The sequence below is a fragment of the Elgaria multicarinata genome, chromosome 13 (genome assembly GCF_023053635.1).
Source record: "Elgaria multicarinata webbii isolate HBS135686 ecotype San Diego chromosome 13, rElgMul1.1.pri, whole genome shotgun sequence".
Classification (NCBI taxonomy): domain Eukaryota; kingdom Metazoa; phylum Chordata; class Lepidosauria; order Squamata; family Anguidae; genus Elgaria; species Elgaria multicarinata.
In genome coordinates, this window is record NC_086183.1 from 30,947,661 (window position 1) to 30,967,864 (window position 20,204).

Sequence of the window (20,204 nt, forward strand, 5' to 3'; positions counted from 1 at the left end):
CCAAAATGGTGCGTGTGTGTGTGTGTGTGTGTGTGTGTGCTGGTTGGTTGGTTGGTTTTGCCCTATAGGGCCGTGAATTCAGCCTTCCCCAACCAGGCACCTTTCAGAAGTTGGACTGCAATTCCCACCATCCCCAGCAAGCATCTCCAATGTGTAAAGTTGTCTAATTTGCAGATGTATTGCCATGGTTGGCTTTTGCTTACTGTTGGAGACAGAAATTTGGTTCCTTGAGCTATTCCTCTACTGAGGAGATACAACATTTTGATTCGTCTGGATGAAGGAATGAGCTAAGTCAGAGGCTGGCAAAGCAGGTGGGAATGCAAGCCCAAATAGTCCTATATAGGCTGGGCTGGTGTGTGTGAATAGGAGGGCAGAGAGGGCTTTTGAGATGCAGGCCTTCGTCTAAAACTAGGCTGGGGGATCTTTTTTACATCTTTTGAGGGCCACATTCTGTGAAGAGTCCGGGGCTGCATCTTGGTGGTGTGCACGTCCAGAGCCAGAAATCGGTGTAGCACCCTCCTCTCTCTTTCTTTCTCACCCCCTTACCTCTGGGGAAGGCATAGATCTCTCTTACCAGAGGTCTGAATGGCTCACTTGCAGAGGGCTTTTGAAATCCAGCTGAGAGCCATGAGTGACCTGCCCTGTTTCTAAAGCTCCAACTCTGGCTTCTTCCCCGACAGGTACATGATGTCCAACGGCTATAAACCAGCGCCACTGGATCTCAACCACATCAAGCTAACTCCGGCCCAGAACACCCTGGTGGACAAGTTGGCTGAGAACGGGCACAACGTCTGGGCAAGAGATCGTGTCCAGCAGGGATGGACCTATAGCGTCGTGCAGGTCTGGGACTGCAGGGTGAACCACCCTTGGCATCAAGCCGGCGTTCAGGAGGGAGCTTTGGCATGATGGATGGAAGCCAGAACCTGGCAGAATTCAATGTAGCGGAGGAGGAGGAGAGGCTCTAATGTTAGACCACGGTTTTGGACCTGAGGGCTGGATTCCATTTCACAGAAGCTCTTGGGGGCTGGGTGGGGGGGACGCATTCTAGTGGTGAGTAGGGAGGAAGGCAAAAGGGGAGAGGCCAAACAGACCACCTGCACACACACAAGGCAGGAAATCAAATGACTGGTGGTTGGGGGAAAGGGGGCGTGACCATCTGGAAGACCTCGGAGGACCCAATAGGGCCCTGAGGTTCCGCTCCCACTGCTAAGCCAATGAGTCGCAGGCTTAGGACAGAAAGAGATGCGTGAGCCAGGTCCTGCCTCCTGTTCTTATCCCCTTCCTGATTGGATGGGCTTTGCTCCATGTAGCTGCCTTTGCAGCGTATAACATCTGTCTTTCTCTGTGGCATCCCTCTTAGGACATCAAAAACAAACGCAACCCCCGCCTGGTGCCCTACAGCCTGTTAGACGAGCGGACCAAGAAAACCAACCGGGACAGCTTGCGCGAGGCGGTGCGCACCCTCATCGGCTATGGATACAACATTGAGCCGCCCGACCAGGAAACCAGTGAGTGCCGTCCTGCTCCTCTGGGTTTGCTCCTCTGCCTCCTTCACTTGCCCCTCTGCCAAGTGAGAGCCAGTGTGGTGTAGTGGCTAGAGTGTCAGACTGGGAGTCGGGAGATCCGGGTTCTAGTCCCCGCTCGGCCATGGAAACCCACTGGGTGACTTTGGGCCAGTCACAGACTCTCAGCCCAACCTACCTCACAGGGTTGTTGTGAGGATAAAGTGGAGAGGAGGAGGATTATGTACGCCACCTTGGGTTCCTTGCAGGAAAAAAGGCGGGATATAAATGCAATAATAAATAAATAAATAAATAAATAAATAAATAAATAAATAGGATCTGCAACAGAGGCCTTTGGAGCCTAGTGGGCTTTGGAACTGAGTGGGGTAGGTTAGGGCCTTCTTGGTGGTGGGGCCCCATTGGCTGTGACTTTTGTGAACTAATAAGAAGCTGCTTCTTTTGATTTATTGCTGTTTGTGTATGTTAGAGTAACTTCAGAGTTGTTTTATGGTGGGCTGTTTTATTCCTTGATGTCAGTCACTGTGACGTATACCGTCTATTAAGGTGGGGCTAAAACATACTTTAAATCAATAAAATAATAATGCAGCTCTCGCTGGACTGTACCACTTGTAGGATTGAATATTTTCCTCCATATAGAAATAAAACCTCTTTTTGTAGAACGAACTTCGGTTTCAAGAGGAATAATTGTAGCCCAGCCTTCTACCTAGACAGAAAACTATCATTAAAAAAAAAAAAGGTCTAGACTAGAATCCTGTCCCAAAAATGTTAGTTTTCTGCAGGAAGGGAGATTTCCATGTGGAAGAGAACATTCAAACATGCAATCTTCCATCTGGGCTATATGATTCATCTGAATGCGTTGTTTGGCTCTGGGCCAGCCTTCCTCAACCTGGTGCCCTCCAGAGGTGTTTGACTATGCTGACTGTGGGTTTATGGGAGTTATAGTCAAACACATCCATTTGAGGAAGCCTGTTGTGCTATACAGTTCATCTGAATGTGTCACTTGGCTCTGTCTAGAACAGTGGTTCCCAAACTTTTTCAGGTAACCGCCCCCTTGGTTCCACAAACTCATGCCCAGTGCCCCCTACCCTACACTATAAAAATCATTATTCAGAGTAGCGGTTTTCAACGACCCACTAAGGAAGATAATAACAAAATTCAAAACAGTAACAATTAATTGAATATGTATTCAAAATCTGAAGCACTTGCTGCAGGCTTGCCGAGGGAGGGAGGGAGGGAGGGAAAAGAAAGTGAACGCCTCTGTTTTGCAGCCAGCGTGGCGGGGCACACCAAGTAGGGTATGTCTCTTCATTAGCACTTTGGTGCTTTTGAAACATTTCAATTCACCGTTAAAAGGACTCTTCTTAAATGATATTAATACATGTGTGGATTCTTCCCCTATATGGCTTGAGACCAAACTACCTTCTCCCATAAAAATGTTCCTGGGTTTTAAAACCTTCTGGACAGGCGCTTCTCGGAAAAGACCACCTCAAGCGCCCCCTGCCGCCCCTTTGTCTCTTAGCACCCCCTTATGCAATCCCACCACCCCCAAGGTGGTGGTACCGCCCACTTTGGGTACCACTAGTCTAGAAGAAAAAGAACAGAACAGAATTTGTGGGAGACCTGTAAGGAAATGACATGACTGTTTCACCTCTTCCTCGACCCCTGAGCAGGTCAAGAGATGAGCAAGTCCCGGACAGAGAAGGTCCGCATCTTCCGGGCTGAGCAGTTCTATGCGGTGAAGTCGGGCAAGTGGTACTTTGAGTTCGAGGCCGTCACCACTGGTGAGATGCGCGTGGGCTGGGCGCGGCCAAATGTGCAGCCTGACGTGGACCTGGGAGCGGATGAGCTCTCCTACGTTTTCAACGGGCATCGGGTGAGTCAGCGAGAGCGGGCTGTATCCCCGCCCCCCTCCAAGCAATCTGGGGGCCTCACTGGCGAGCCCAATCTTTGCGTCCCTGCTAGGCCTGACGATTTCTGTTTCTCTCAATTTCTTATCCTCCCAATCTTAAGTTAGGTTCATCTCAAACTCTTGAGAATTTCTCCAGTCTTCTGTTTTGTTCTTCCTGAACTCTGGAGATTTTCAGAAGAAATGTTCACTTGAGAATTCTTCTAATACATGCTTTTGTGTATGGATTTTTGCCTGTTATATACACTTTTTTTTAAACAAGCAATTTTCCTAATGCAATGCATTTTTGAATATTATTTCCCCTAACATACCCATTTTTGTACGTGTTTTTTGACTGGAAAACTCCATTGCAAAATTCAGCGAAGTGCAAATGTAGGTGTTTCCGTTTGCCTAGTGGTTCGAAATTAGGTCAATGCAAATGAACAGATTTCTCTCCCATTCCTAGTCCCGTGACCAGGCCCTCCCCACCTTGGTACCTGTAGCCTGATGCGTCCCTTCCTGCCTGCTCCTCTCTAGGGCCAGCGCTGGCACGTGGGCAGTGAGCCTTTCGGGCGCCCATGGCAACCGGGCGATGTGGTTGGCTGCATGATCGACCTCACCGACAACAACATCATGTTCACGCTCAACGGGGAGATGTTGATCAGTGACTCGGGGTCCGACCTGGCCTTCAAAGACATTGAAATTGGAGACGGTAAGTAGAGGACACTGCAGTTCTCTTCCTTGTTCTCTTGTTCTCCCAAGAGTTGGATCTCACGGGTTCAACAAGAGATCCCAAGAGTTGGATCTCACGGGTTCAACAAGAGATCCCAAGAGCTGGATCTCACGGGTTCAACAAGAGATCCCAAGAGCTGGATCTCACAGGTTCAACAAGAGATCCCAAAAGCTGGATTTCATGGGTTCAACAAGAGATCCCAAGAGCTGGATCTCTCGGGTTCAACAAGAGATCCCAAGAGCTGGATCTCACAGGTTCAACAAGAGATCCAAAGAGTTTGATCTCACGGGTTCAACAAGAGATCCCAAAAGCTGGATCTCACGGGTTCAACAAGAGATCTCAAGAGCTGGATCTCACAGGTTCAACAAGAGAACCCAAGAGTTGGATCTCACGGGTTCATTTAGAGAACCCAAGAGTTGGATCTCATGGGTTCAACAAGAGATCCCAAGAGCTGGATCTCATGGGTTCAACAAGAGATTCCAAGAGCTCATGAGTTCCCTCACCAACTGCAAGGACAATGAAACACTCATGTGCATCCTTTCCCAACCTGGTGCCTTGCAGATATGTTGGACTACAACTCCTATTGTCCACAGCCAGCATGACCAATAGCAGTTCTGGTGGGGATGATGGGAATTGCAGTCCACACATCTGGAAAGCGCCATGTTGGGAAACGCTGCTTTAGCAGCTAGAGTCCAGGAATGAGTAGCTAGGGTGGGGATCTCCAGTGCGGTGCCCACGGGCACCCATTTGCCTGCAGATACTTCTTTTGGTACCCACCAGACTCCTTTGTCCCTCTTGGTTTTCATTTTATTTCTTAAGATTTCATTTCAACAATAATAATCATAATAATAATAATTTTATTTGTTACCCACCTCTCCCTCCGGATTGAGGCGGGGTACAACATAAATGTAAATGCCATAAAATACATATAATTAAAACATTTAAAACTAATGCATTATTAAAAGCAGCACATTATTAAAAGGCATCTTAAAATTCAACTGGGTAGGCCTGCCGGAAGAGATCAGTCTTTATAGCTTTCTTAAAATCCGGAAGACTGTTAAGTTGACGAATCTCTCCTGGCAGGTAATTATATTATTATTATTATTATTATTATTATTATTATTATTATTATTATTATTATTATCCTGCCTTTTGCCCAAGACTAGGCCTCAAGGCGGTCTTACAAAGTTTAAAACACACATTGTAAAACCTAGGAAAAGAAATGCAAAAAAACCCCAACCCGTTTAAAATACACAACAAAATTATAAGACATTAACATAGATGGAGGGCCAGATTATTCTCCAAAGGCCTGCTGGAACAAACAAGTTTTAGCCTGCTTCCGAAAGCCCATCAAGGAGGGAGCCAGCCTAGCTTCCCCGGGAAGAGAGTTCCAGAGTACTGGAGCAGCCACCGAGAAGGCTCTCTCCCATGTTCCCACCAAGCGTGCCTGTGAAGATGGCGGGACTGAAAGAAGGCCTTCTTCAGAAGATCTCAAAGCACAGGCAGGCTCATAAGGGAGAATATGGTCTTTCAAATAACCTGGACCTGAGCCATATAGGGCTTTATAGGTCATAACCAGCACTTTGAATTGTGCCCAGAAACAGACTGGAAGCCATTCCATAATCTGGGAGCGGCAGAGGAAAAGGTCCTCTGGGTAACAGTTGTCAGCCTTATTTTTGTTGACTGGAGTAAATGTCTTTTACTTTATTTGACTGAGGGGTCGGTGTTCACTTGCAGGCTTCATCCCGGTTTGCAGCTTGGGCTTGTCCCAGGTTGGGCGTCTCAACTTGGGCCAAGATGTCAGCAGCCTCCGCTACTTCACCATCTGCGGCCTGCAGGAAGGCTTTGAGCCTTTTGCTATCAACATGAAGCGGGACATCACCATGTGGTTCAGCAAGAGCCTGCCCCAGTTTGCCCCAGTGCCGACGGAGCACCCTCATTATGAGGTGAGAAGGGGAAGACGTGGCTGTGGGCCACGGCACGCGAGAGCAGCGTGGGTTGACTGTTTGGACGTTGTTGAGCGGAAGGGGGGTAGTTTTCTGTGAACCGCACCACAGAGCAGAGCTCTGAGATTCAGAAAGGATGGTGGCTGCAGAGAAAGCTCTTGAACGGTGTTCGTGAGGGAAGAGTTTAGGAGCCAAACATCTTCTGCGGAAAAGGGCACTGTTTGGAGGAAGGCTGTAGAGTTGGGGCGTGGGGGAACTTCAGGAAGGAATTTTGAGGCCTGTGAGGAAAGGTGGCCAAAGTGGCTCCTGAGGGGATTGTAAGGAGAGATACATTAGCTGGGCCTGTGGCCTAACCATGAGGAGACACCTCAGGGAACAGGAGAGGTTTGTGAGGAAGCCATTGTGGTGAAAAGGGACCAGTTTCTTGGGAAATAAACAAATGGTGGCGTTATGAAGCCATAGAAAGACATGGAAGCATATATTGGCTGAGGTAGTCATGTGAACCAGGTTATGGAGATGTGGGCCTGAGGGGCTGAGAGGTGAAGAGACATCTCTGCTTGAGACATGGAGATGAGAGATTGCACAAGGGAAGACGCTTGTGAGGAGATGAAACCTCACCATCTAGGCTAGTTGTTTTTCAAACTTCCTACCTTTTTGCGAGCGCACAGGCAGCACTGCCCTGCAACTGCATGTTGTAAAGCAGGAATGGGAAACTTCTGCTTGGTCTGGGGGCCAGTCCACCCCCCTCACTGGGACTGAGTGGGATTGGACCCTCCCCAGAATTGCTGTTGTCAAATTTGTGGCTGAAATTGCAGCAGAGGAAAATAACACCCATTTTCTTTTAAAATACAGCGCGCACATTTATTTTAAAATGAAATGGTGCTACCTGGATGATTCTGGCACAGTGGCAGGGTGTGCCCCCCCCCCCACAAAATTGGCCCATGGGGTTGGATGTGGCCTGTGTGTCATGTGTTGGCCACCCCTGCAGTGGTGAACGAGCTTTTTCCCCCCCAGGCAGTTTATCTCCCATTACTGAACTTTTCATTGAGGCGGCTCTGATCAGGCTCCAAGACATACCAGAAATCATAGAATCAGAATAGTAGCGTTGGAAGGGGCCTGTAAGGCCATCAAGTCCAACCTCCTGCTCAATATAGGAATCCACATTAAAGCATCCCTGACAGATGGTTGTCCAGCTGCCTCTTGGAGGCTTCTAGCATGGGAAAGCCCACAACCTCCCTAGGTCCTTGCTTCTATTGTTGTACTGCTCTAACAATCAGGATGTTTTTCCTGATGTTCAGCCAGAATCTGGCTTCCTGTAACTTGAACCCAGTATTCCATGTCCTGCATTCTGGGAAAATCGAGAAGAGATCCTGGCCCTCCTCTCTGTGAGAACCTTTCAAGTACTTGAAAAGTGTTATCATGTCTCCCGTCAATCTTCTCTTCTGCAGGCTAAACCTGCCCAGTTCTTTCAGTCTCTCCTCGTAGGGCTTTGTTTCCAGACCCCTGATCATCCTTGTTGTCCTCCTCTGAACCCCCTCCAGCTTGTCTGCATCCTTCTTGAAGTGTGGCCCCCAGAACTGGACACAAATCCTCTGAACGAGGGTCAGCTTGAAGAGGGAAAGGAGCCTGTCCCTCAGCGCCACTCTTAACTCTGTGCATCTCTCCTCCCCTGTCAGGTGTCACGGATGGACGGCACCGTGGACAACCCACCGTGCCTCAAGCTGACGCACCGGACTTTCGGCTCCCAGAACGCAGTGGTGGAGCTCCTCTTCTTGCGCCTCAGCATGCCCGTGGAGTTCCATGAGAAATTCAAGATCACCGCCGGCACCACGCCGCTCACCCACGCCCTCACCATCCCCGAAGACGACGTCAAGGACGTCGACCTGGATTCGGAGTTTGAGCAGCTGAAGAAAACCGCCAGCCGCAAGGAGGCCGAGGAAGCCGAGAAGGAGAAGCAAGGCCCTGCTCCGCCCGCCACTCCCAAGGAGACTCCCAAGGAGGCGCCCAAGGCTGAGAACGAAAAGGACGCCTCCACCGAAAAAAGCAAGACGAAGAGAGGGTGAGGGCTATAAGGCAGCGTGGAGAATTTCTTTTAGCCCGAGGGCTGAATTCCATTTCAGAGACACTTTGGGGGCTGCCTCCCATTGTGTGTGTGTGGTATGTTCCTTTGGGGGGTGGGGCCAAAAATAGAATGGGGGATAAAATGCTCCAAAGTCGGGAAACCATCAGTGATTGATGGCAAATGGGTGAAGTTAGGAGAAGGCGACATGGTCTTCCGGGGAACCTCAGAGGGCCGAATTGGATATGGCTCCTGGGCTGAGGTCCCCCACCTCTGCTCTGTGGGATATGTATGTAGAGAGGATCTTTTTCTTTGCAGGTGCTAGTGCTAAAGAGACCTAGTGTGGTGTGGTGGCTAAAGTGTTGGACTGGGAGTCGGGAGATCTGGGTTCTAGTCCCCACTCAGCCATGGAAACCCACTGGGTGACTTTGGGCTAGTCACAGACTCTCAGCCCAGCCCAGCCCACCTCACAAGGTTGTTGTGACGATAACATGGAGAGGAGGAGGATTATGTACGCCGACTTGGGTTCCTTAGAGGAAAAAAGGCGGGATATAAATGTAATAAATAAATAAATAAATAATATGCAGTGCAAATGGGCAAAAACTGTGGAATTCTTGTACTCAAAACAGATTTTGAGATAAATGGTTAGGTGCCGTGAAGCCGTATATGGGGATTTTAACGGTCAAAATTCCATGCACCTTTGCTTTTCCGACGTGGACAATTTGCAGCAGGGATGCTTGGAAGGAAGTCCCGCTGAGTTTAGTGGTCCTTATTTCCAAGCCAGCATGCCTAGGAGAGCAGCTTTCGAGAGAATCAGGCACGATATTTGGGATGTTGCGTCAGCCTGCACTTTCTGATGGAATCCCCCCTCCTGTCATCTCCAGCTTCCTTTTCAAAGCCAAGAAGGCCACTACTTTCATCACCCCTGCTCCCGTCGTGCCCACGGTACCTCGACTGGAAGAGGAGGTGGTTCCGGATGACCGAGACGACCCTGAGATCGTCATGAACACCACCACGGTAATAAGGACATGGCTGTTTGGTGGGGCTTGGCATAGTCTTTTGAGAGACGGGGCGTTCCACCTTTAACATGGGGTGCTGGGAAGTGCTTTGCCACAACAAAACCATGCCGAGGGCGCTTTTGACAGTGATAAGGCAAAATACTCTCTGTCCTATTTCAAGAGCATCTGGTCTTCTCCTATGCTTTGAACTGACAGATGTGAAATGTCTGGGGGGAAAACATTTGAGTTAATGAATTACATGCGTGGGTTCTAATGGCCCAGTTCAAATGTTAACCATAGTTTAGTCTACGTGAGACTTGGGTTCAAACACTGCTGCCTCCTTTCGCCTCTAGTGCAGGCCAGAGGAGAAGACTGGAAGCAATTCCTGCTTTAAACTAATTGTAGTTTCTTTTTACGTCCAAACTAGGAATTGGAATTCGCTTAAGCTATGGTTTACTGGAACAAGCTAGGATCAGAAACCATGATTTGATCTTGGCTTGTTGCAATAAGCCATAGTTTAACTTAACCACAGTTTGTCCATATTGGATATAACTACAGTTAGTTTAAATTTGGAAGAATTTTTTTGGATCTTCTCCCCTGGAAGATTGAGGAAGAGAGGGGAATGTTCAAGCCCAAAGCTCAGGCAGGCTCATGTGTATAGCGCTAAATTACGTTTGAAATGCGTGAGTCAGGGCTCATCATCAAAATACTTTGAATAAATAAATACATTTTTATTAATGTGGCTCAATGGATTTTAACATCAGTGTCTTTACAACACATTAAAGAAACACATTATATCTGTCGAAGAATGAGCCTCTTTCCAATGCTCAATAAACGGTTTCCTCTTTGGGGAGAAAAACAATTGTGTTTTTGGTCTCTCATAGACCCACATCTAGTGACTGACATCCTGCCTCTCTCTCCCTCCAACCCTCACAGTATTACTACTCAGTCCGGATCTTTGCGGGCCAGGAGCCCACCTGCGTCTGGGTAGGCTGGGTCACACCTGACTACCACCAGCATGACATGAACTTTGACCTCACCAAGGTGCGCAACGTCACAATCACCATGGGTGACGACAAGGGAAACATCCATGACAGGTGAGAGTTAGCTGGGCCTACTGTGCACGTGGGGCCTGTTGGAAATAGTTCCTGAGGCCCTGTGCTTTGCCTGAGCAGAGGCAGGCAGGTGTTGAGAAGAGGCCTAGCACTGTGCCACTGCTTCCGACGCCTCCTGAAAACAACTCCTTTCAATAATAATAATAATAATAATAATAATAATATATTTCTTATCCCCCTCTCCACTTGGGTCGAGGCGGGGAACAACAGCAAATATAAAACACATAAAAACTGATTAAAAACATAGTATACATGATTAAAACGTCCTTAAAACATCCAAAAAGCATTATAAAATTCCACTGGAAGAGATCAGTCTTTTATTGCTTTCTTAAATGCTAAGACTGTCAAGTTGACGAATCTCCTCCGGCAGGCCATTCCACAGTCTGGGAGCAGCAGAAGAGAAGGTCCTCTGGGTAATACCTGTCAGCCTAGTCTTTGCTGACTGAAGTAGATTCTTCCCAGAGGACCTGAGTGTGCGGGGCGGATTGTACGGGAGAAGGCCATCCTGCAGGTAGCCTGGACCCAAACCATGAAGGGCTTTAAAGGTGATAGGAAAGGAAAGGAACCTCTCGTGCAAGCACTGAGTATTTACTGACTCTTGGAGGGACGCCAGCTTTCGCTGATGTTTTCTTGGCAGGCCTTATAGCGGGGTGGTTTGCCGTTGCCTTCCCCGGCCGTTATTACCTTTCCCTCAGCTAACTGGGTACTCATTTTACTGACCTCGGGAGGATGGAAGGCTGAGTCAACCCGAGCCGGCTGCCTGAAACCAGCTTCCGCTGGGATCGAACTCAGGCCATGAGGAGAGTTTCGGCTGCAGAAACTGCTGCTTTACCGCTCTGCGCCACACGAGGCTGATAACCGACACTTTATACTTCACCCGAAGCCTTCCTCAACTGACCAGCCACTGTTTTTATTGGTCCTTTGTTTTAAATTGAACAATTTTGATTTGTTATTTTTAATCTTCTTTCTTTTTTCTGTTTCGTTCTTATGTGCACCGCTCCAGAATCTATTTTAGATATGGAGCAGCGTATAAATATTGTAAATAACAACAACAACAACAACAATAATAATAATAGAAGAACATGATGTAGCCTCTTCAACCGTTTCTCCTTTTGGCAGCATCAAGCGAAGCAATTGCTACATGGTCTGGGGAGGGGACTTTGTCAGCAATACGCAGCAGACCCGGGTCAGCACGGTGGACCTTGTGATTGGCTGCCTCATTGATTTGGCAACAGGCCTTATGACCTTCACAGCCAACGGGAAAGAGGTCAACACTTTCTTCCAGGTAAGCAGGGATCCTTGACGGAAGGGCAGGACATATTCCCCAGGAAACCATGGACTGTGTGTGGGGTGTGTGTGTGTGTGTTCGTCTTCAGTCAGAGGAAAGGATTTTCCTCTTAGAATCATAGAATAGCAGAGTTGGAAGGGGCCTACAAGGCCATCGAGTCCAACCCCCTGCTCAATGCAGGAATCCACCCTAAAGCATCCCTGACACATGGTTGTCCAGCTGCCTCTTGAAGGCCTCTAGTGTGGGAGAGTTCACAACTTCACCAGGCAACTGATTCCATTGTCGTACTGCTCTAACAGTCAGGAAGTTTTTCCTGATGTCCAGCTGGAATCTGGCTTCCTTTAACTTGAGCCCGTTATTCCGTGTCCTGCACTCTGGGAGGATCGAGAAGAGATCCTGGCCCTCCTCTGTGGCAACCTTTTAAGTCTTTGAAGAGTGCTCTCATGTCTCCCCTCAATCTTCCCTTCTCCAGGCTAAACATGCCCAGTTCTTTCAGTCTCTCTTCATAGGGCTTTGTTTCCAGACCCCTGATCATCCTGGTTGCCCTCCGCATCATTAGTTAATGGCATTTACTGCCACTAGATATGGCGATGACCACAGGCCTTGCTGCCTCCAAAATGGAATTAAGCAGTTTATAGATGACAGGTCTATAAGTAGGTATTAACCTTCTTCACTGAAATGGAACTTCCATATTGAAAGGCAGTATATGTCGAATTCACTTATTTATTGTTATCTTTTTAATCCACCCAATAACACATGTTCTCTGGGCAGATTACAAACCAGTTAAAAGACTAATGAAATACAGTTATTATAAATATAAAATGCAATGCAAATATTTAAAAGAATAAAATGCAATACAAAGCAACAAATAACGCAGGAATAGATAAAGATATATAAGAACAGCCTCTAAGCACCAGTGTTCTGGACAAACAGCAGGCAAAAGCCATAGTTTCCATGTCCTTGTGAGCTTCCCAGAATCAGGGCTTTTCTTAGAGGATGGTGAAGGATGCCTTATGTTAACACCCACTGAAAGGCTCACCTACATTACAAACTTAAACTGTTTTAGGACACAATCCTCTGCTGTCTGGACAGGAAAAAAGCCGTACAGCTGTCAGCCTCCCCAGCCAGCATGTCATAGTGGCTAAACATGCAACCCTTTATGCACTTACCTGGGAGCAAAACCCATTGAACACCATGGGATTTATTTCTGAGTAGATGTGTATAGGATAAAAATAAATGAGTAAAATAACAGGAAATCAGAAGACGTTTACTTCTTGGGAGGAGAGCAATGACAAACCTTGATAAAATAGTTAAGAGCAGAGATACCACACTGACAACAAAGGTCCGCATAGTTAAAGCAATAGTATTCCCCGTAGTAACCTATGGCTGCGAGAGCTGGACCATAAGGAAAGCTGAGCGAAGGAAGATAGACGCTTTTGAACTGTGGTGTTGGAGGACAATTCTGAGAGTGCCTTGGACTGCAAGAAGATCAAACCAGTCCATACTCCAGGAAGTAAAGCCAGACTGCTCACTTGAGGGAATGATATTAAAGGCAAAATTGAAGTACTTTGGCAGGAGAAGACAGGATACCCTGGAGAAGAGGCTGATGCTAGGGAAAGTGGAAGGCAAAAGGAAGAGGGGCCGACCAAGGGCAAGATGGATGGATGATATTCTGGAGGTGACAGACTTGACCTTGGGGGAGCTAGGGGTGGCGACAGCCGACAGAAAGCTCTGGCGTGGGCTGGTCCATGAAGTCACAAAGAGTCGGAAATGACTGAACGAATAAACAACAAAAAACAAATTCAGTATTCTGACAGTGTTTCCCCCCTCCCCCCCCCCGCCCAGTGTATTTTTACTATGTTTTCTTTCTTCCATCTCTATCCCATCCCAGGTGGAGCCAAACACCAAACTGTTTCCTGCTGTCATCACTCTCCCAACAAGCCAAAACGTAATTCAGTTTGAACTGGGCAAGCTGAAGGTAGGTGTTATGACCAGGCCTGTTCCCCTTAGGGTGGGGGAAGGAGTTTCAGGCTATCAATCGGAAGCGGATTCTGAAGCAGAAAAGACAGGGCCAGAAACATACCTGTCTACGTGGGAAGTGCGGGGAGGTGATTCTGCCGGGCTTCTCCCACCAGCTGAGGATGAACCTTCGCCAGACCTTATCGCTGAAAACGTTACCGAAACACAGTCTGCGGGAAATCAACCATTCTCAGAGGGGGAAGGGAGTTCAGAGTTGGCTGATCCTAGAGCCCACCGCAGACTCAAACGGGCAGAGCTAAAAGAAGGCGAGAGGCGATCGGTTCAGCTAGCTTCCCACCAAAGTCTTCTTCAGAAGAATCCTCCTTGAAGTAAAAGGGGGTTCATGGAAAAGTCTTTCCCTTTTTGTTGAAAGGACAAGTGTCTCGGTTAGTTTAGCCAAGTGTCAGCCTAGAGGGAAGTTCCTAGGGTTTTAACTCTCTTGAGGTGCAAATAGATGTTTATTTGCAGAATAAAGTTTTGTGGACTACTTGGGAGACCTCTTTACTGTCTCGCTCAGGAAGCGGGCAGGGTGGGGGCTTGGAAACACGACAGTAAGGCCCGTACCACTCAATAGCAGTCCGTTAGCACAGAGGGGCCGCTGTGATCCTTATCCCATTCTTCTGCCTCTCCTCCCCTGACAGAACATCATGCCCATCTCAGGTGCCATGTTTCGCAGTGAGCGGAAGAACCCGGAGCCCCAGTGCCCACCCCGGCTTGCTATCCAGATGCTGACGCCAATGACCTGGAGCCGCATGCCCGACGAATTCCTGCGGGTGGACGTGGCCCGTTTCAGTGACCGGCATGGCTGGATGGTCGAGTGCATCGAGCCGAACTTCATGATGGCTCTCCACATCCCGGAGGAAAGTCGGTGAGCTGCCTGTAGCCCCCCCCCCCCCCCCCCGCAAGAACGGAGCTGAAGAACCCATGTGCTCGTGGGATGCTTTGGTGGACGGTCTCCACAGCTGGGGTTATGCTGCCTCCTCGGGATAGAAAGCGGCCATGATTTGATTGCTGCCGCTCAGCATCCAAGGAAAAGTTTAATTATCCAAAGTGACCAGAAATGTGTTTCTCAGGCAAGAAGCAGGAGTTCGCCACCTGCTAGGGAAACTAGTGAAGTCCAACTGTCATGCTTTCTTCTCGTATCTCTGGGCATGTTTTCGCAAGTCAAAGAGGACTTTAGTCAGTGTCTGGACTGTACCATTTCAGACTGCAGATGGGTCTGGCATGGCTGAGTGCTGCTTCATACGACAATTGCACACAGAACTCAAAGAGAGGCATGAACTCTTATGCCTGGCATCTAGTTTGCTTTTAGTGGAAGAACTTGTAAGTGCCACCCCCTCTGCAATCTGTAAAGTGGTATAGACCAAGCAGATTTGCCACAGTGAGAAACAAAAGGAAGGAGCCCCAATAAGAAAGACACTGAGATAAGGGCCTTATCTCAGTGTCTTTCTTATTGGGGCTCCTTCCTGTTGTTTCTAGTTCTTTCATTTCTGTTTTTTGAGATGGCTTCCCACAGCGTCCATAGGGGTATCCCTGGGAAAGAGTGCCCACCTTTCCTGGGATATGTCCTGAATTTCATCTCCAGCAGGCGTGGGAAGACAGCAGGCTTGTGGAAACAGCTTTGTTTTTCACTAGAGCCCTCAAAGTCCACCAACCAGAACCAGGTGTAAAATGCGTGTGTGTGTACAAGCAGATGTGCAATGGTGGCTGCGGTGGAATAGCCGATTACACAAGAGCATAAGAAAACCATCCTTAATCAGACCAGGGGTCCATGTAATCCAGCATTCAAATAGCTGCTCGTGGGAAGCCCATGAGTACAACACGAGTGTAATAGCAGCACCCTCCCACTTGTGTTGCACACTAACTGGTCGGCAGAGGCCTACTGCCTCTGACACTGGAGGTAATATAGCCATCAGGACTAGTGCCCATGGCTGGCCGCCTTCTCCATGAATTTGTCCAACCCCTTTTAAAGCCATCCACGTTGGCGGCCATCGCTACAATGTGCTCCTGCCTTTCCTCCAACGCTCCGGATCCCTGGGGTGTCGATAAGGCTGATGCTCTCCAGAACCTGGCTGGGCAAGTGGGCGCACATGAACTTAAGGGGAGAGAAAAGGCCAGAGTCCGGGTGAGGGGCTTGTGTGGAAGAGAGGAACGAAAAGAGAGGGACGTTTGTACAAGGGGCCTCATGATAACCCACATGCATCACTGAAGCATTTGAGGACATGGCAAGCCTGAACACCTGGATTCAGTGGAGGATGGTGGTTAAGGAGAAAGAGGAGAAATAGCTGCAGTGCTTGTGCTAGGAGGAACCCGAAGAACATCAGGATAGCCCTGATGCTGGATCAGACCAAGGGTCCATCTAGTCCAGCACTCTGTTCACACAGTGGCCAAATAGCTGCTTGTGGGAAGCCCATAAGTACAACATTAGTGTAATAGCACCCTCCCACCCATGTTCCCCAGCAATTGGCGTATATAGGCTTACTGCCTCTGACACTGGAGGTAATGTAGCCATCTGGGCTAGAAGCCATGGATGGCCACCTTCTCCATGAATTTGTCCAACCCCCTTTTAAAGCCATTGAAATTGATCACTATCACTACGCCTCGTGGTAGCGAAGTCCACGGTTTAACTACGCGTTGTTAACTACGCGTTGTGTGAAGTCTTTCCTTTGATCAATCCTGAATCTCCCCTTCCCCCCATCAGCTTCATGCGGTGACACCAACTATTATGATAGAGGGATTGCCTACTGCCCACCACCAGAGGGTTACCTACCGTACAGCATGAGCTGTACGGTGAGATGGCCTGTATCTACAAGTAAAAATTGACATCTGAGTCACCACAGATCAGGGATTCCAAAGACCTAATTTAATTGCATTTATATACCGCCCCATAGCCAAAGCTCTCTGAGCGGTTTACAAAAGTTAAAAACAGTAAACATTAAAACAAATATACAAAGTTTAAAAACATAAAAAGCATAAAAACAACAGTATCATTGTAAAAACAGCTATTCTAGGGTCCATTAAAAACAAACACACTCAGCATATGTTGTTAAATGCTGTTAAATGCCTGGGAGAAGAGGAAGGCCTTAACCTGGCGCCAGGTGAGCCTCGTTGGGGAGATCGTTCCGGAATTGGGGGGCCACCACTGAAAAGGTCCTCTCCATTGTTGGCATCCTCCGAGCTTCCCTCAGGGTAGGCACCCGGAGGAGGACCTTAGATGTTGAGTGTAGTATTCGGGTAGGTTCATGTCGGGAGAGGCGTTCCGTCAGGTATTGTGGTCCTAAGCCTTGTAAGGCTTTATAGGTCAAAACCAGCACCATGAATTGGGCTCGGAAACGTATAGGCAGCCAATGCAGGTGGGCCAGAACCGGTCTTATCTGCTCAAACCTTCTGGTACCGGTTAGCAATCTGGCTGCTGCGTTTTGCACAAACTGCAGCTTCTGAACCGTCTTCAAAGGCTGCCCCATGTAGAGGGCATTGCAGTAATCTAATTTGGAGTTTACCAGAGCATGGATGACTGAAGCCAGGTTATCCCTGTTCAGATAGGGGCGTAGCTGGGCCACCAACCGGAATTGGTAGAAAGCACTCCGTGCCACCGAGGCCACCTGAGCCTCAAGGGACAGAGATGGTTCTAGGAGAACCCCCAAGCTACGGACCTACTCCTTCAGGGGGAGCGCAACGCCATCCAGTTTGTCGTTGCTGTTGTCAAAGCATTGGGAATTGAAACCCTTTGCAAAATTAGCGAGTGATCTACCAATAGATCCCGATCGGCCTTCTCCCTGTTCCTGTTCTGCGGTGCCTCGCTCGGAAGGATCGCTCGCAGCTGCCCCAGTGTTCAACCCTTCCCTTCTCCCGTTGCTCCCCTTCCCTTCCAGGTGCATTGACATCCTGGAGCTGTCGGAGCGCCTGGACCTGCTGAAGTTCCACTCGCACACCCTGAAGCTGTACTGCGCCGTGTGCGCCTTGGGCAACAACCGGGTGGCGCACGCCTTGTGCAGCCACGTGGACGAGTCGCAGCTGCTGTACACCATCGAGAGCAACCACCTGCCGGGCCTGCTGCGCAGCGGCTACTACGACCTGATGATCAGCATGCACCTGGAGTCGGCCAAGCGCTCCCGCCTCATGATGAACAGCGAGTTCATCGTGCCCATGACGGACGAGACCAAGAGCATCACGCTCTTCCCGGACGGCACCAAGAAGCCCGGCTTGCCTGGCGTGGGCATGAGCACCTGCCTGCGACCCCCGCTGCACTTCTCGGACACCTGCTTCGTCAGCACCAGCTCCGAGTTGTACCAGCTGAGTCCTTCCATCCCCTTGGACGTGCTGAAGGTGAAGGCCATTAACATGCTGACCGAGGCCGTCCAGGATGGTGGGCAGCACACCCGGGACCCCGTAGGGGGAAGCGTGGAGTTCCAGTTTGTGCCCGTCCTCAAGCTGATCTGCACCCTCCTCATCATGGGCGTCTTCGAGGACGAGGATGTGCGCCACATCCTCAAGATGATCGAGCCCAACGTCTTTGGAGAGTCCAAGGAGGAGGAGGAGGAGGAGGAGGAGGAAGTACCGGCGGGGGCTGAAGAAGGAGAAGAGCAGGTGGAGGAAGAGGAGATGGCCGAGGAGGAGGACAAAGAGGGAGCCGAGAAGGAGGCCGGAGGGGAGCAGAAGGAAGAAGCCGAGGAGAGGGAACTGAAAGCCATCGAAGCCGGGGAGGCTGAAGCCGAGGGGCAGGAGGAGGGGTTAGAGGAAGGCCTGCTGCAGATGAAGCTTCCTGAATCTGTCAAGCTGCAGGTAAAGCGTGGGGCGGTGTGGTTTTCCTTCCGTGCCAATTCACCTGGCAGCTGGGTTGCCACCTCTCACGTTCACACAGGCACAGGGCAGTGGGACTCAGCCCTGACAGATCAATCAGTGCAATCCAGACCGCCATAGGTCAGTGGCAGGGCACCTGTGCTGCAGGCAGAAGGTCGCAGGTTCAATCCTGACAGCATCCCCAGGTAGGGCTGGGAAAGAATCCTTCCTGGAACATGAGGTCCTAAGGAAGTGGGAACCTCATGATGCCTTCTGTACCTGAGCCCTCTCCCTGATCCAAGCTCAGGAGCCTTGTCTTCTGTCCGAGGGTTCATGTCAGTGGGCCATGACTGCAAGAGAAGGGAGAAATATAGAAATAAATCCAGGAACTCTGTTTATTTATTTAATTTATATACCGCCCCATAGCGGAAGCTCTCTGGGCAGTTTACAAATGTTAAAAACAGTGAACATTAGAAAAAACAGTATAAAACAAAAGCATCCATTCAAACAACGACAGTTCTGGGGTCCGTTAAAAAACAAACAAACGTCGCCTATATTGTTAAATGCTGTTAAATGCCTGGGAGAAGAGAAAGGTCTTGACCTGGCGCCGAAAAGATAACAATGTTGGCGCCAGGCGAGCCTCATCGGGGAGATCATTCCAAAATTGGGGGGCCACCACCGACAAGGCCCTCTCCCTTGTTGCCAATTAGACATCTCCAATCCAAAATCAGTGAGTCCTGGGTACTCGACTCCTGGGTCATCCTGAAATGCCATTTCTATCTGGTCCGCTTCCGTTTTGGGTCTCTCATTATGGTACCACGGAGCCAGAACCTTTTGGATCCCTTTTATCCAGCGTTAGTAACCTCCTCCTCCCCTCCCCTCCCCTCCCTCTGCCCATAGATGTGCAACCTGCTGCAGTTCTTCTGTGATCGTGAGCTGCAGCACCGCGTGGAGGCCATGATTGCTTTCTCGGAGCGCTATGTGGACAACATGCAGACCAACCAGCGGCAGCGCTACAACACGCTGATGCAGGCCTTCACCATGTCAGCCGCTGAGACGGCCCGGCGCACGCGGGAGTTCCGCTCCCCTCCGCAGGAGCAGGTACGGAGGATGGGGCTGCAGGGGACAGTGGGTGGCGCTGATTTTGTGAACCGCCCAGAGAGCTCCGGCTATTGGGCGGTATAGAAATGTAATAAATATAAATATATAAATATAAAAATATATAAATATAATATATAATATATAATAAAAAAAATTCAGGAAATAAATCGCTGTTGCTGCTGCAGTGTGACTCTTTTCCCCTAGATTCGAATCAGCGAAAATTCGGGTTTTATATTTAATGAGGAGCATTATTATTATTATTATTATTATTTATTTATTTATATAGCACCATCAATGTACATGGTGCTGTACAGAGTAAAACAATAAATAGCAAGACCCTGCCGCATAGGCTTACATTCTAATAAAATCATAGTAAAACAATAAGGAGGGGAAGAGAATGCACCAAACAGGCAGTATAAAAGTCAGAACAAAATCAAGTTTTAAAAGCTTTAGGAAAAAGAAAAGTTTTTAGCTGAGCTTTAAAAGCTGCGATTGAACTTGTAGTTCTCAAATGTTCTGGAAGAGCGTTCCAGGCGTAAGGGGCAGCCGAAGAAAATGGACGAAGCCGAGCAAGGGAAGTAGAGACCCTTGGGCAGGCGAGAAACACGGCATTAGAGGAGCGAAGAGCATGAGCGGGGCAATAGTGTGAGATGAGAGAGGAAAGATAGGAAGGAGCTAGACAGTGAAAAGCTTTGTAGGTCAACAGGAGAAGTTTATATTGGATTCTGAAGTGAATTGGAAGCCAATGAAGAGATTTC

The 20,204-nt window shown here is 48.9% G+C and overlaps 1 protein-coding gene across 1 annotated transcript in view; it reads left to right on the plus strand.

Moving 5' to 3' along the window:
* RYR1 (ryanodine receptor 1) overlaps nt 1-20,204 on the plus strand; it is a 161,792-nt gene that overhangs the window by 52,430 nt on the left and 89,158 nt on the right. The window contains exons 24-36 of the mRNA XM_063140526.1: nt 681-840; nt 1,361-1,508; nt 3,194-3,396; nt 3,946-4,120; nt 5,879-6,087; nt 7,764-8,146; nt 9,031-9,163; nt 10,081-10,241; nt 11,379-11,544; nt 13,439-13,525; nt 14,208-14,434; nt 17,439-18,348; nt 19,246-19,446. Of these exons, the coding sequence (XP_062996596.1) occupies nt 681-840; nt 1,361-1,508; nt 3,194-3,396; nt 3,946-4,120; nt 5,879-6,087; nt 7,764-8,146; nt 9,031-9,163; nt 10,081-10,241; nt 11,379-11,544; nt 13,439-13,525; nt 14,208-14,434; nt 17,439-18,348; nt 19,246-19,446 (3,163 nt within the window). The remainder of the gene's footprint in view (nt 1-680; nt 841-1,360; nt 1,509-3,193; nt 3,397-3,945; nt 4,121-5,878; nt 6,088-7,763; nt 8,147-9,030; nt 9,164-10,080; nt 10,242-11,378; nt 11,545-13,438; nt 13,526-14,207; nt 14,435-17,438; nt 18,349-19,245; nt 19,447-20,204) is intronic.